The sequence below is a fragment of the Agelaius tricolor genome, unplaced genomic scaffold (genome assembly GCF_023055355.1).
Source record: "Agelaius tricolor isolate 1412-34295 unplaced genomic scaffold, bAgeTri1.0.p SCAF_6, whole genome shotgun sequence".
Classification (NCBI taxonomy): Eukaryota; Metazoa; Chordata; class Aves; order Passeriformes; family Icteridae; genus Agelaius; species Agelaius tricolor.
The window spans coordinates 13,873,852-13,891,452 of record NW_027269266.1 but is presented as its reverse complement, the minus strand read 5'-3'; the positions used below and the strand labels follow the sequence as shown (position 1 = coordinate 13,891,452).

Genomic DNA, 17,601 nt, shown 5'->3' with positions numbered 1-17,601 from the left:
TAAAAATGAACACACCACTTTAAGTGTTTTTAATGTAAAACCACAATAAAATATTTTTCATATGTGCTGAAGCATCAATTCTACAAAATAAGAAATACTGCCGATGGTTTCAACAATTATTTTTTGTTTCTTGAAGTTATCATTAGAGTAAGTCTTGTAGTAGTTACAGCATAGATTTTAACATGCATGGAAATAGTTACCTCTCCATTAAGTTGACATAAAATCTGCATCATGTTGTCATACCATTTGAAATCTGATATGTTGGAAGCAAAATAGATTCTACTGGCAGATCAACAGTCAATTTTAAGGTTTGAAATTAAACACAGACTTATTTTAAAATTTAGAACACAGACTTATTTTAAAATCTTTCTTCCTATATATCAGTATAACACATATATCCATGAAAATAAACCAGTATCACTGTTACACTATCAGTAAAACATCTTGTGGCACTGAATGTGTAATGTCTCTCTTACAATACTCAAGCTAACAAGTGAGAAAAACTGAGAAGTACAGAACTATTGACAAGATCAAAAAAGAATGAAAACAAAAGAAAAACACAAGCAAATACAGACACAACCCAAAGTAGAGTTACCAAGGAATACACAAGTTCACACAATCATTTTGTTTGACTTCTGTAATAATCAAGAGGAAAAACCCTGTTAGTCAATGGCAACCTTTCAACAAATGGAACCAAAAAAGCAAAAGCATTAAGGGGTCTTTTTTATACATTAACCTTTACTAAATTCTGCTAATGGTTACTTAATATCTCTGACAGCATAGTGAACACTCTGGCTATGCTAAGGACACAACTAGTCAGTAAGTACTTAGATAACAGATGTTTTACACTAGGTGAGCTCAATGGACTCTGCTCTGTGGTACTGAGAGAACTGGCTGATGCCATGATTAGTTTGCAGAACTGTAGGAAGAAATCTGTTGTTAGCAATAGAACACAATGCTGATATTATCTATCAATATCACAGCATTGCCAAACAAAAAAAAAAGCAAACTTTACAGAGAAAATTATAACCAGATTTGTAACCTGTAAGATACAAGAACTACTCCTTCTTTGGATTGGCACTGCTCAAATTTAAGTACTACATTCATTCTAGGTATTCTAGTTCAGAAAAGATACTGGGAAAGTTCATAAAGACCAGGAGATGTCACAATATCTCAAAATTATGATCTCCACAAAAAAATTGAAGGAACTGGAACTTTTTACTCTGAAGAAGACAATAGGAAGGTAGTTTAAAGAAAACCTTCAATGCAAATCATCTCTTCTCCAGGTCCAGATGAGAAATAATGGGGTTTAACAGCATCAGGATTGATCTATGCTTGGTAAAAAAAAAAAAAAAAAAAGAAAAAAAAGACTCAACAAAACCAACTTCTATAGTAAGAATACTTGATTTCTTGAATACATTGCTTACAGCATGAAATCTCCATGACAGGAAAGAAAAGCCAGAGAAATATTTGTCCAGACGACACACAAAGAATTGGTGCTGTTTTGGAGGCAAGCAGGTGGAGTCAATGACTTCCTACATTTTGCTCTAGTCCTATTGTCTGGTATTTACTATCATGAAATGTCATAAATAAGAAATTTTTTGGTATTTACTTATTTTCTTTAAAAAATAATTAACCCATAATAGATACTATGATCATAGATACAGATAATAGATAATAAAATATACAGGCTTAACTTTCAATAGCAGATGTCCAATCCCAATTAAAACATTCCTAGTCAATACAAAACTTCCATTTTTGAACTGATGATGTCAGTTCAGCAGGCTAGGAAAGAAAGATAACAAATTTACTCTAAAGTTAACCCTTTCAACTGAAACCTAAAGGCATTATAGAAGTACAAGTAATAAAAGTATGAACAGGATTATAAAGAATATTATTCCAAATGTGTTGCCCAATTTGTAGCAAAACAAAAATATGTGAATGGAAATATATAAACATTACAATCAAGTTACAGTGCAGTTTCCCAAGAGAAAGCAAAATTAAATAAAATGAAAATTGTACAGTTTTTGGCTCACAAATATCTCCATAAATACAGCACCTATTTGAAGGGTGTATTATTCATTTATTTAATTTGGTTTATGATTTAGAGTGAACATGACTGAATGCTACCAGAAAGTGAAATATTTTACTCTGCATGGTAACATCAAAGATGGGGTTGTTTTACTGTTTAGACCAATGGCTGAAATTTATTTTGCCAGAGTAAAAGTGTATTAAGTAAATCCTGGATAGGTAGTTAACTGTGCATGTCTGTGATAACAAGCCTATGGCTGAATAACAGGGAAAAAAAATTGCTGCTTGTGGGCAATTTTGTCATTCTCATGTGTAATACCCCAGTTTTGATTATGAGTATATATAATCTGAATGGCAATTACAATATACTTGACAAAATTAAGACCAAACATACCAAGTCAATACATATTTTAAAAAAACTGAACAAACAAAATAGTATCATGTGATAGCCCAAAATAGTTGGTCAAATTAATGTTAAACCAGACTTTTAAAATTAAAATTTATTAATGGAACAAAAAACCTCCAAGGGAAAAAAATTGTTTAGTTGGAATCCCAACCCAAAGCAGTATTGTCATTTTTATAAAACAAAAAATTCAAAACAAAGAGTAAAGTACGAAACAGAATTCTTAAGTTGAAAAGTTTATGACTTTTTTATTTTCTGTTGAACTTTCTTAAATCACAGAGAAAATTTTGTAGTTTTCTGCTAGAAAATACTTTAACATCTAAATAAATTTTGATAAAGCTTAATGAAAGACTGAGTACTGCAGTACTCAGTATGTATAAAATACATAATATGCCTGAGCAAGGCAATTTTTCTATGCTAGTCAATCTCTAAGCACACTGAGTTTTGTCATGGTTTAAATACTAGTTCCAATTTTTCATCTTAGTTTATAAAACATACAAGCTGCAACTTGTTAAGACATGACTTATAGACAAGTATAACTGAGTTATGGAATAATTCCCTGACCCACTTCCTGAATCTTCTGGCATTCTTTAGCTCCAGCCTGGCAGTATGTAAACCATAAAGATTAATATAAGTAAAGCCAGTGGAAAATCACAGGCATCACAACATTTCAAAACATTCACACTGGACTACAACAATGCACAGAAGCTGCACTGTTTTAGTTGCAGATTGATACCTTGACCCTGACCCTACACAGTGGCAGAATTGACATATATGTCATGACCCCCATACAGTGAGTTTAAATTGTCATATTTTATGAAATTGAAAAGAAATTAGTTTCCAAACAAAAGGATGTCTATTATTTTCTGTGTGAATCAGGAGGTTTTGTTAGGCAAACATTGATTCACTCTTGAAAACTCTTCCAAGACATGTACCCATTCTGTTAGCTTTCCTTTTCTGATTCACAGAAATTGGATTCTACTATAGAGGAGGCAAAACTCTAACAGTTCATGTGCAAACATATGAACTTTTACTTCCTTGGACTGGTAATAACAGAATATTTTCCTAGTAACTTCTTAAACCTCAGACTTGGAAAGAAGTGAAATGGTGACCCCAAAACCACAGAAAACCTGGCCAAAATAACATATAATATCTTAACAGTGCAAGTTTATCTTCTACTCCATTGTGAAATTTTCAGTTTAGGAGTTTATTTCTTCCCCAGATGCATCTGGACAATTTTGTAAGGACACTTCATCTGAGGAAAATAAAGCACATACGTGTTTTAAAAGAACATTGTAGAAATTAGAAGCAAATAGAATTGAATGAGAAAGGAAAAAGGGTCTAGGATTAATTTTTAAAAAGAAAAAACCTTACACAAACAGCACTACTGTTAACAGGAATATAGCACTGTAAACCCTGACTGGAGACTTGGAGATGAGACCTTTGCTGTCCATAACACAGATGTGCTACTGATCTTGTGTGACTGTGTTAGACCTGCCTAAGCAATTCTGACTTTTTCTAGTACTTGTCTCAGAAAGAGGATAAGAGCATTAATGCTATTAGAGCCATTTTAATTTTAGGTATTCAGCAAACTTAGGAAACCAGTGGATGTGAATCTGAGGAGAAAAGTTAATGAGGTTGAACTAGGAAGGACTGTTGCCTCTGCAGGCTGCTGGAGAGCCTGCACACTGTGGAAGCTTCATAAGCACTGAACAGACAGAAGAGGCAGTGTCATTTGAAACTAGCCAAAAAAAATGTTGCAAAGAAAACAAAATTATAGCAATAGTTTATGAAAACCTAAGAGACAGGTGTTCTCTGGAGAAATAAACTTAGAAACGGGGCTTAGTGAGAGCATAGGAAAAACAAATATGGGTGAAGACATGGCTGAAGCACAGGCGTGCTTCTGGAATAACAGTGTGTATGTAGAGTGAGTTCTGATTCAACTGAGCCTAGAGCAATGTGGAACATTTAAAAACAACACAGAACGTTGCTCTCACTACTTAAAAACTCTTGGTACCTTTCAGACACAATCACATCCTAATTATTTAGGAAACATAACAATTTGATTATCTACTTCATGAATATAAAATCTGAAGTCAGATTGAGACAATTGTGGCAATTTACTACTATTTTAGAGGCACTACAGTTATGGTGTCAAAGCCATCGCTCATTAATTTCATTACCTGCTTTCATCATAGACTACAACCCTGTAGAAAGAAGAGAATCACACTTAAGTTATTTTACATTCTTTTCCTCAGTCTTTTATTTTTTGTCTACTATTTCTTCTTTCTCCTTTTTTACTTTTGTTTACTTTTTTTTCTTTTTTCTAGATTGACTTTCATCTCATCAGCTATGAAACTCTAAGGAATGTGTGACCCTGTGAACATTAATTAAACCTCCACTACACAGAAATTCATCAGAGTTGGTATTGGTGTTAATGGTCAAAATTCAACTGGTTGTTATGAATTTTATATGTCTCTTGGGATGAAGAATGATTGCATGGTATTTTGAACAGGGAGCTATTCCAATGCTTCAAAGTTGCCAATTATAATAATAATCTGAGAGTTCACCATTTGCCAAATATTTCCTACCTAGTAAAGTTATCATAAAAATATTTCTTTTTCATGATCAGCACTATCAAGGTTGTTAGGAAATACATATCTTAACCATAAATTGAATTTTTCACATATTTTTATTTCCTTTTTTTTTCCCAGTAATCACATTCTTTTCTGAATTTTAAGATAAAATTTTGGCTAATACTGGAAGATGGGAGCAAGAGATATTCATGAACAGTAGAGAAGAGTGATATAGAGGCTGACAGGTTTGCCAAGGCTGATGGGTGAGCCAAACATGTGCCATGAAACACTAGCAGGTGGCACATGATTATGTCACATACATTTGGTATCTTCTGAAAAGTAACATTCTTAGCCAAACTAAAGCAAAGTTTATTTTTCATCTTTACCTTTCCATCCAGTTGAAAACCTCCTTCAGATTACCCCGCCTATACTTTCATAAAGAAGGGAAAAGATTTGTGGTTGGACATTTTACTAATACGGTGAGTTGGTCAAAGTGGTCAGTCCTGAAAAAAGGCCTTACACAAAGTTACTACATGTACAAAAATATTTTACATGCACTTACATATGCTTATTATGTATTTACTAGCTAAAACCTAATCTCGTGTAAGTCTTGCCAATAAGATATTATAAAGAAAAAACATTTCACTCTTGTCCACGGATTGTAGAAAAAGCTTTGATGTGCAATATATGTCCTACACAGATTAGGGACTTTTAGTCTTGCTATTAGATCCTAACATTTGTATCCATCATACACACAGGGCCAGATTTCAAGACTATGGGAACATCCATAACCAACAGAGATTTTAGACTTTTCACTTTAAACGATTAGTATTTGAAGATCCTTTGTATTCCTTAGGGTGGGATGTTCGTGTCTTTTTCTGAGGTCCTGTATATTAGAATAAAATAGAATTACTTTTCTGCTAATCCCAAAATGCAACTGATTTCTTAATACATGGCTCATGAAACTGATTCAAATTTTTATAATGAGCACTAGTATAATCTTAATAATATGGAATGTTTCCAATACCATTATAACTTAAGAGAGCTATACTTTTTCATGATGCAGTTCAAAAATACTGTGTACTCTACTGCTGTAAATTTTGAGAAAAATCTACAAGCCACATCAATGGCTTCACAAGTGCCATAAATTTATAACTGGTTCTCATAAAAAAATTGCTGTATACATCAGCTGCTAAACCACACAATTCTCATTTGCACATGGGCACCTGGGAGCTGCTGCTCAATGCCACTCTCAGGGAACATCCTTCCTGGCTCCTTTGCAGTGCCATAGCCTTTCTGCAGCTCCTGGGCCTGGCACAGGGCACAAACAGCCAGGGAGAGACAGCAGATTTGTCCATCTATGATTCCAAAGTAGAAAAGAAACACAATGCTGTTCTGGGAACGAGGTCTTTTGCACTGGAGTAATTCCAAACAGATATGAAATTAAAGAATATATTACATGAAGTGTGAGATTTGACTGGTTTCACTAGCGTAATCCTGAAATATAGCCAAGAGTAGAATGACTTTCCACATAAGAAAATGAAGGATGAATTCTGTAACTGATGTGGTCCTGCAGAATTCTGTTCATCTTCATCCTGGCATAGGTGTACATCTGAATCATGCCCTTACAGGGAACCAAGGTCAAACAGCACAAGGGCTTAAGGGATTAAATATTTATTCTGGATGTTGGCATTATTCCTGGCACAGTCACCAGCCCAATTCACCCATTAACATCTCAGTTTTATCATAAAACTGCCAATAGTCAGTGCTCAGCTGTGTGAGCAGCACAAAGCCCAGCTCTCACCCATTTTTTCCTTTTTTTTTTTTCCAGTGAACAGCCCCAGATCTGCCACAAAGAAGACTCTGCATTTCTACCTGATGTTCCCCATTTCTAGTAAAAGGATAATTGAAAAAGATGACCCCTACTCCTAAAATTTTTCAGATGTAAAATGTAGTCCTTCCTCTAGAAATCCAATTCTTCAGAAGTGCCAATTTAATAAATAATGTCAAATCTGAAGTAGGCTGGGTGAATCTCACTGTTACAAACACCTACAGAGCACCTCACTCCCATTTTATCTACTCTGGCCCCAAAGGATGTCTAACACAAGGCCATCACAAGCTCACTGATCTATTTTGCTGCTCATTGCTAAGTCGATGGGGAGGCATGGCAGGAACACACATGCTCCAGCTCCTGCTGCATAGCTCTGGGAAGCCTGAAGGTAGGACAAGGAGCCAGACCACAGAAGCAGCTGCTTCCCAGCGGAACAATTCCAACATGGATACTCTTTCCCGGAAAGGAAAGGGAGTGGAGAAGGGCAAAAAGTCAGAAGGGAATTTCCCCAGCACTGGAATTTTCTCTCCATGAAGAGGAATACAAGTACAGAGCCTACAGGCACAACTCACAGGATCTTGCAAGTTTGCTTTATACAAACAGCAACCATCTTTTTAACATTTAATGACAATCTAACATTATAGAAAAACTAGGTATCTTTCAGGTTTTATGGGAGTTTCTTGTTTGCAAATTGATCTTTTACAGAGTCTTGCTGAATTGGGATTCCCATTAACTTAAACAGATATTAGAAAAATCATTGCATCTACAAATTATTGCACTTTCTTGGTATCTTGATCAACTATTCTTTAAGGCATTTTATTGATTTTTTCAGATGGGCAAACAACACAAGCCCTTTGAAATTTGTGCTTCTATATAAATATGCTTGTAGATACTTAAATAACACAGTCATAAATTTATTTTCTCTTACGTTGCATGTGTCATGAACACTTGCCTACATGAACAACAAGAATGCCAAAAAATCTCCCAAGTCTGGCCAGAAGTGCAGTATTTATACTTGAATTAAAATGAATTCCATGTGCAAGCTAAAGTAGCACTCCATCAATAAAACATTTCAACCACTGTCTGTGGTATGGCACTGAGGCATCTCTTTTCAGCTTTATCTGACACTAGGGAGTTCTTGCTTTATGCAACTAAGAATGAACATGGAACTATTTTCGCAGAACTATTTTATCTTCAAATACTGAGTTTAATTTATATCCAACTTAAAGAACTATTGGAAGATTCAGGTGTGCATGAATATGTAAAGAAGTATATATTTTAATTTTCACAACAAAACCTTTTCGTATTATTGAAATCTATATTATAAACTTCTTAATGGGCACTCACTGTCTGATCAAAAAGGCTGCCCTGTCATTTCCTAGTTCTAAATCATTACGTAAATTTGTGTATTGACAGCTGGAACAAAATAAAGTCAATTTCTAAAAGAGAGGTGCATTAAAAATGTACTTTCCTATTTGTCATTCTCACTCTTCTTACAGAATGGTTTTATGCAAATGTAGATTGAATTTCAATACTGATTTAACTTCGATACTAAAATCTAAACCCAACTATATGAAGGATCAAGAGAGGAAAGGGAGTTTGAGAATTAAATAATCAGGAGAGAAGATCTTTGTCAGTAAAGAGGGTGGTACATAAATGGGCCAATTAAAAGATTAGTGGGAATTCATCAACAGAAATGAATTTCAAGTATCTTCTCCAGGAGGACCTTGGGTCTTTACTAAAAAGTAGCATGCTTGTTTCTCTGAGCTCTCTGAAAAGTACAAAGAGTTGCTTCATAACACAGAGAGAAGCAAGCTATTAACAAACTGAAAGGTTTGAAAGCATCCTGTTGAACTGTGAGTAGGAAGAATTCTATAATACAAAATGTGTACTGCTGTGTTCAGCATTAGGAATAGCTGAGCAAGTTACATGCTCAAAGTTACATTTGCAAAGGGTTATTTTGCGATAGCCAAAATGACAAAAATACAGAGGTCCAACCTAGAAAAGATAAATGTAGACAGGCTTGTATTATCCATGTTTGTCTGTGTCTCTTTGCCAGGTCCACTAGCAAGGCCCCACAGACATGAACTGAAAACAAGCAGTGTGAGTACTCTGAACACATTTTAAAAGACTGAGTTACTCTTCTACAATACTTAAAAGGACTGTGAGGAGCCAAAACTTTGCTTATTCCTCACCAGTAATTTTAATTGTAAAATCAATCATACAATCACAAAGGTTGGAAAAGATCTTCAGGATCATCAAGTCCAACCTTTGACTAAGCAATACCACGTCAACTAAACCACGGTACCAAGGGCCACATCCAGTCATTCCTTGAACACTTCCTGGACGGTGACTCCACTGTTGTGGTAACTTCCCTGGGCAGCCTGTTCCAATGCTTAACCCCCCTTTCAGTAAAAAATTCTTCCTGATGTCCAGCCCAAACCTCCCCTGGCATATCTTGAGGCCATGTCCTCTTGTCCCATCTCTGGCTGCCTGGCAGAAGAGGCTGACCCCCACCTGGCTACAACCTCCTTTCAACCAGTTGGATGGAGTGATGAGCTCACCCCTGAACCTCCTTCTCTCCAGGCTAAACAAGCCCAGCTCCCTCAGCTGCTCCTCATATGACTTGCTCTTTCTGCTGCACCAAAAGCCAACACCATCATTGTATCTGTCAGATGTGCATTCTCTGTAGCTGCACTCAAAAAAATAAATAAGCCAGTGCTTTTATTAGCAACTTAACAGAACATAAATTCCAGTACAAACTTGTAAAGGAACTTCTCCTGAGGGAAAAACATAATTAGAGTTTTCCAGAATAGTACAGGGTTGTTGGGGTTTTGATCCATTTCAGACATATTCAGAATTCTAACTATCTGTATTTATAGGTTCCAAAAGATTTTCAACAAGTCTGCGTAAAAACGTTTTCTTGGTTTGTTTTAGAAGATGCCTGTTTATCATACATTTTCCTGTCCACTAAAGCATCTATCCAGACACAAGACCATGTTAGAATTATTTCAGACATGCATTAATCACAGTTGATGAAAGACTTTAGGCAACTATTCAGTTTTAATAAAAACTCTTGAAAGTTATTATCCACATAAAGAAATCTCTTGGAAAGTTTCATACAAAAAGCAAAACAGAAACCAAATAATTAATAAAGAGATTATGCCATCTTACGTTTTAAATAACACTGAACAGATGGTTTAATCTAAAGGGCTATATAAGCCAAAACCAGCAGATTAAAAAGTGCGTGATAGGAAAGTCCACAGTTCCAGGATTTGAAAATACTACACCACAGGGCTATACTAAAGTATAATGAAAGAGGAAAGGATAAGGAACTGGTCTGGTCTCCTCAAATGTAACTTTTTTACTTTTTATACAATTTATCAATGCTTACTCACTTTTACATATTTTGCAAGTTTTTGAATTCCCCAGTATTCTGCTGACAAATCGGTGCTTCCTTCCTGACGACGTACAGGCTGCTCATCCTCATCAGTCTCTGAGGAACTTTCACTATCTTCAAGGCTGATTGATACTTTACTAAAAATAAATAAACAGAATCACCAATTTCAAATAGTTATATACTATAATATGGACAAGCATATTTCAAACAGGTATGACAACACTGCCTAATAACTAGAAAAATACAACTAATATTACCAAATGGTAAGTATAGTGATAATTACTGTAGATAGGGAAAATAAAAATTAAAAAATTGAGGAAGGAAAAATAAGTCATCCATACCATTTTGAAGTTTCTTGAATTTTAACCGATTTAGATTTGCCACTGGCTTTCTTTTTTGTAGTCAGAGATCCAGTTCTACTTTTCCCTTCTCCTTCAGAGCATTTTTTTGGAACCTTGTCACTACTGGATTTGGGTTTATTAAAAAAAAAAAAAAAGAACACAGAAATTATTTTTTTCCAGAATATTCTTCAGCATACTGTGATTCAGAAAACTCCTGATTGTCCATGCATTAACAGTTTTGAATGGATGAAGAGTTCAATAAATGTCTCTGGTTGATTTTTGAACTCACATAAACAAATGAATTTACTATATTCTGGCAAAGAATGTGAGTGCTTAGCTATGTGGCATATGAAGGCATCTCTCCCTTTGTTCTGAACGATCTCACTGGCTCATTTTAATTTGATGCCCTTATTTTTGTCCTAGAACAGACAGTGACTATCTGTTTCCTATTTACCATCCCCAGACATGAATTTCTGTATCTTTCTTCTTCTCCTCTAGTCATCTTATTTCCAGGCACTTTTGTCTGCCTAATTCTTCCACACACTTAGATGTTCCACAGCTTTGATCATGCTGAATACAACACATATTACTTTCCTCATATTCCAAAAAACTCCTACTTTCAACTGGCCACAATCTTTGGTCCTTTTTTTTGTCCCAAAATAACAATGTTGTGAAAGCAAAATGTCTTTTTGAGCCTGAGCTAGTCACTCTATCACAGTCCCAAGAAAAAAAAGAGAATATTACTTATGATTGCAGTCAATTTCACTACATCAAGACTTCATCAATAACTGTGGAAAAAGGTTAGCTCTTGGTCTGGAAAGCCAATTTCTTCCTAACTGTTAACCATAAGTCACATCCAAAATCTCTTAAAATGTTTCTTGCAACTTATTAAATTGGTAGACTTGAGAAAGATACTATTTTTTGTAGGATGACACTGAAAGGCTTTTCTGCAGATATTCTTCCTCCACTTACACAAAATCAGGAAACATGAAATCAAAAGAGAGGACTATTTTCAGAAGACAAATCCAACACTATACAATATATGTATACTCTCTTTTGAGTGTTCAGACATTGAGATAATCTCATCAGTGAATATCATTGCTAAGCAGAGCTAGAGAAGGAGCTCATATAATACAAAATCAAGTGGCAGTAACAAGAGTAATTCTGATTTTCCATCCAGGACCTCTTTCAGAAAGTGTGGTTTAGATCAGTTTTTCTAATCAGTCTTGCTTTAAAAGTCATTTTACACCAAAAAATATGATGATATCACAGTCCTGGAGAACCAGTACTGCAGATGATTGCATGTTCCTTCTATGCCTTGCTGTGGAAATGACGTAACAACATCAAAGATGTCACATGACAGCAAAAAACTGGGAATTCTCTTTGGTGGTCCAAACTCTCTCCTTAGAAATTAATATGTAGTAGGCTTTGTTTTATTCCTCCTAAGTTAAGACAATAATGGAGACCTGTAACATGCATCCCTATCATTAGCACAGTTTAGATAAATCTATAGGCAAATTCAATTTTAAAGAAAATTACTTACCTTTGGGGAGCAGAAAGCCCACTGCTCTTCCACTTCATATTTGGTTTTAACCTATGGTCAGCAGGTCCTGCTGAAGAACTTTTCCCTTTCTCATGTTCAGTCTTTTCTGTAAGATCATGAAGGCTCTGTGATTGGCCAGAAATCTCAGCACCTTCACCATGCTGGTAATTCTTCTTGTGTGCTGGTTCTTTAGACATACTATATTCCTAGTAAAAGGAGACATGGTTTGTCACTCATATTGCTATATGAATAATGAATATTAAAACAGTAAGATATAAGCAAAATTCTAGTGCTTAAAAATTGCATGCATTAAATGTAGAATAAGATTCTAAGCATAAAATTATATTGTCTTTAAAAGAACAAAAGATTAATTTGAAAAGTAGCAGTTATCAAATGCAAGTTGGAGTTTTTTATGTAAATCAAGTTGATAAATTTGGAATTTCAGGAACATTTTTGAATATTTGGTGTTGTTTGATTTTTAATATGTCAAAAATCTGTGACACAAGCACTTTTAAAGAACCTAGATCCAAATGAGTTTTAAGATTTAGACATGCAAAGTCAGCTTTCCGCTTTCAACAGAACATTTACATAAAAACTATTTCCCTGCATAAAGGATTTACAAAAAATTCCCACAAAAAAAGTAATGAACATAAAACTGAAAATAGACTATCATAAACTGCTAGACTTCAGTTCCAAGTAATTTAATTTGATATAGTTCAGAATTAATATAAACACATTCCATTCATTTTTTTTCATCTTCTGTCTCTCAGGGCAAAACTGTTGAACAAGTCACATACAAGAATGGAGCTGAGTGGCACCTACCAATCCTTCAGCTGTCAGTGTCCAGTACCATGGCTAATCAATAATATACAGAACAGAAAGGACTCTTGTCAACTCTTACTCTCTATTGGAACACACTCAATTTTTACAGGAAAGTCAGCATATGATCGGTACTTATTATTATTATTATTGTTGTTGTTGCAGCTGTCAGTCCCAGATAGGTGAAGACATTCCTTTGTGTGCCTGATTCAAGGCAGTTTTAAGGAGACTGTCACAGCAGGGTCTGTTTTCCACTGGTCCCTGATGAGAATCGGCTGTTGAAGCCTTGCCAACTCAAGTGTCTAATTCCAAACTAACTCATGCTAATGCTCTCATTCTGAAAATGTACTCCAGACAAGACAATTTAGCACATGTTAAACGAGATAAATCACAGGGGAATTGGTGCTGCAGCTTGATCAGTTAAGCATACTTTAAAAAGCATGTTTGCTACAGCACTATATGCCAACACAGCAATTCTGAACGTTAGCTTAAACAAGGCCAGGCAGATATTATAAAAGTTAATTGGTTTTGCAATATATGTGTATGTAATGAGCTTTTTGAAGCTCTCCTCAGAAAATAAATCAAAGCTATTTCCACTCATATTTTACTTCACTTAGTCAAACTTGGAAATACAGCTTTTCTCTGCATTTCATAGTTCTAGAACAGAGAAGATTTTCCCACAGGTACAAATGCTCTGCAGCTCTATGATTTTAACTTGTTTAAATTCCAGTCATAGAAAGCAGAATGTACTACATCAGCTCCTCAGCAAGGCAAGATGATATGAAATTCCAAAACCATTTAAAAGGTATAATGTATACTCTTCTGCATAAACCTCTTTACACAGCCAGGGAATAATGAGTGTATGATTTACATGAAAATTGAAGGAAAACAGGGTAAGTTCTGTTTATTTGCTCTAATTTAATAAGTGTGACTTATTAAGTGTAACTTAAAAAGTTACAATATATTCATAAGGGCAGAAAAGTAGTAAATAAAGGCATGTTATCATCAATAGTAACATTATTCTATATTAACATTTAGGATTAGATCTGAAAAAACAGTAAAATGTTACCTGATTTTACCTTTCATGATCATCAAATGAAGCCAAATAACTGCAAATAAATTAAACCAATGTCTAAAAACATTCATATGTTGTCCTATTTATGAAGTGTAAATCAGTATGTAGGCATAACACTAACTACTATACTAGTTTATATTAACAGTAGTTAATATAAACTACATATAGTTTATGTACATATAGTTTACTACATATAGTAAACTATATAGTTATAGGTAACTACATATAGTTTATATATATTAACAGTAGTTAATATAAACAACATATACTATATATGTATGACTTGGAATGCTCTGTTCTTTCAAAATTGTCAAATATCTGTATCTCAAAAAAATAAGTCTCAAAAAAATAAGTATCAGCCCTACATCCAAGAAAACCAGAACTAGAGGATAAGAAAATTTTGCTGTTAATTACTTCTTTCTTGCAATAATTAAAATTGCATATAAATAACCACAATGAAACTCTTGACAGGTTTTGGCCTGTGTGGAATTTTACCTCCAAGTAATCTGTTAAAACCACACTAGAAATCTAAAAAAAAAAATAGTTTTATCAGGAACAAGGAAACAACCAAAATTGTACTGGTACTGTGTGATTCTAGCTAGTATAGGGCTCTAGATAAAAACCAAAACACTTGCATTTTACAGTGTCTGAATCAAGATAAAGTGTGTAAGCTTAACTTAACTCTCAGCTCTGATATTTAAATCAGGCAGTTCTCATAAGAAAGTTGGGCAATTATTTATGTTTGGGTTACAAAGAATGAAAATAAAAAATTAAGTGGTTTTCGTCACAGAAAAATACTGTAATAAAAAGCTGACCTTTTCCATACAGATATCACATTTTCCTGCTTTAACATTTCCACTGCTCTATAAAGAACAAGACCAGAAGACAGACAAAACATTTCATGCAAAACTAGAAGGTGACTTCACATGTTGGATCAAACCCCATCAAAGAGTATGATAGAGCAACACATGAAATGGTGCACTACTTGCTGTTTACAAAAGAAAATTATTTTTTAAAAACTGAAGCAAATAATAACTTTAAAAAGCACTCCAGTCTTCAAAATTCTTCATTTAATCATAGATTTATCTTTGATAAAGAACATAAACATTCAGCCAGGTTTACAATGTAATTCTTACCAATGTACATTTGCACAAAGTGTACCAAGTAACAATAAATACATACCTGTTTAGCCATATTTTCTACAAATCTAGGTGATCTCCCCCTAAAAATGTGACTATGTCTGTATACAGCTCCCTTTTTCTTTCATAGTCAATATCTTTACCCTTTAGCTGACCCTTAAAAAAAGAATACATTTAAATTTGTTAATAGTTATGCCTTACACAGGTAATTTAATCTGCATTATAAAATAGTGCAAAAGAGCAGCACCAAGGCCATATTGTAATGAATTAGATAAAGAAGTCTCATGCTCAGCAAAGTTGACCAAACTTCACAAATTCTTCTTAAAGACTCATGGATCACTCCATGGACCCCAACAGATGATCAAGATATTACACAGGATTTTGCAGGCAATAACCATCAGTTAATGGTGTAGTTCCCTGTGTAGTTCCACTGAAAAGAATTTATGGTTTATGGGAAACAATCAAGTAAATATGAGCTTTGTGTGCAGTATGGCAGATGTCTAAAAGGCACAGAAAATAACGAGACCTGGCAGCCTGAGCTTTATGAGCTTTATCTATTAAAAATGTGCCAAGTCAAAATTTCCCTGGGTTTTTCAACTCTTAGGAAATCAGTTTGTGGAGTTATGCCTGACAGACACCAGTCTCTCTTCAAAATCAATGTAAGAGCTCTGGTCACTATTTAACACATTTAAGGGTCTAAACAAAACCCATCCAAGAGGAAGAAGGGAGCCGAAATGAAAAGGAGGAGAAAAGAGAGCAGTAATTTCTAAAGAGCTTCTTCTGAAAGAAGAAGGAAGTGCTTATCATTTATAAAAAGACCAAAGCAAGCTCTACTAGCCCCACATAATAATACAGCACCTCAGACCAAGAGCAATGAGGCACTAGTGGGGCATCCACAAAGGTACCCACAGGACCTTTAAACAGGAATAGTTGAAGAATTGTTATTTAAAGATTAATCAAACAGTGTCACCCAAGCCCACCTTGGCAAGGAGACCCTGTCACAAACCGAGCTCTCAAATGGTCAAATATGCTGTGGCTGCGCTGATTTGAAATACACCTATCTAGGAGCAAATACATTGTTTTAACTCATTTAAATCCCTGAAGAAGGAAAGGGGGACTTTATAACTTGCAAATTTTAAAGAAATGGGTGCAAACACTGATTATTCCCCGTTACTACTAGAAATTTCAGCACCCGACAGCAGGAGACCTCTGTTGAGGCCGTAGCAAAAGGATCCCGCTGTTCAAAGCCCCCTGTGCAGGGGGACACACACGGCCCCCATGGCCCCCTGAGGCTGGAGCAAAGAGATCCTCCTGTTCAAAGCCCCCTGTGCAGGGGGACACACACGGCCCCATGGCCCCCTGAGGCTGGAGCAAAGAGATCCTCCTGTTCAAAGCCCCCTGTGCAGGGGGACACACACGGCCCCATGGCCCCCTGAGGCTGGAGCAAAAGGATCCTCCTGTTCAAAGCCCCCTGTGCAGGGGGACACACACGGCCCCATGGCCTCCTGAGGCTGGAGCAAGGAGATCCTCCTGTTCAAAGCCCCCTGTGTAGGGGGACACACACGGCCCCCATGGCCTCCTGAGGCTGAAGCAAAAGGATCCCCCTGTTCAAAGCCCCCCAAACAGGTGGACAGACACGGCCCCATGGCCCCCCGGCGCTGTCCCCGAATGGCGGACACAGCGGGGCAGCCCCGTCCGCCCAGCCCGGACAGGCCGAGGGGAGGCCGAGGGGAGGCCGAGCGCGGCGGGTCCGGGGCGGCCTCGGCCGTGCTGGGAGCGTGGGGCAGGGTCAGGGCTGGGAGCGGGAGGGAGCCGGGAGCCCAGGGCCCGGAGCAGGGACACAGCGGAGCCCGGGGGTCGCACGCAGCCCGCCCCACGTTCGGCCCTCACCTCGCCCCGGGCCGGCCGCGCCTCGCCCCGCCATGGCCGGCGGCGTTGCCGTGGGGACGGGCCGGCGTTACCGGGACAGCGGGAGCAGCCGTGGCCCCGGCCGGCATTCCTCGTCCGAAGGGAAGGGGAGCGACATTTGAACTCGTGGAGCGGGCTGTGTGCCCTCGGTGTAGAATTAAACAATGCAGTAATTAGAGTTACCTTGCACCAGAGGTTAAAGAAGAGCACCCAACGGTTTTTAGCTTGAATTTTAGCCAGTACAGATGAAACCTTTCCCTTCGGTCAGCGGTTACAGGAAAACAGCTTTAATTAATAAAGGTTAAGATTGACCACTTCTAGTTCTTGAGGCAGTGTGACAGATCATGCTTGAAACACTTATTGTTAAAGGAAATGTAATGTATAATTTATGTTTGTTGAAGGAAGTGAAAGAAATAGGTATGGGCAGTGCTAGTGAATAAACTCCTTTCACATACTGAGGACAACGCAGCACTGTACATGCACAAATAGACAGCCCCAAACACAGAATGGAAATCTACATTATTCCCCAAATTCT

The 17,601-nt window shown here is 36.5% G+C and overlaps 1 protein-coding gene across 4 annotated transcripts in view; it reads right to left on the bottom strand.

The window, feature by feature from the left end:
• The window catches only part of ODAD2 (outer dynein arm docking complex subunit 2), a 70,002-nt gene extending 52,822 nt beyond the window's left edge, over nt 1-17,180 (bottom strand). For 2 of the 4 annotated variants that reach the window (XM_071428755.1, XM_071428758.1), the window contains exons 1-5: nt 17,049-17,180; nt 15,202-15,314; nt 12,126-12,331; nt 10,583-10,705; nt 10,240-10,378 (exon numbers count right to left, since the gene is read on the bottom strand). In XM_071428755.1, the coding sequence (XP_071284856.1) occupies nt 10,240-10,378; nt 10,583-10,705; nt 12,126-12,331; nt 15,202-15,213 (480 nt within the window). In that variant the 5' untranslated portion in view covers nt 15,214-15,314; nt 17,049-17,180. Of the gene's footprint in view, nt 1-10,239; nt 10,379-10,582; nt 10,706-12,125; nt 12,332-14,013; nt 14,054-15,201; nt 15,315-17,048 lie in introns of those variants that run through there. The other 2 variants (XM_071428756.1, XM_071428757.1) reach the window with 2 other exon arrangements.
• Nucleotides 17,181-17,601: the final 421 nt, after the last annotated feature.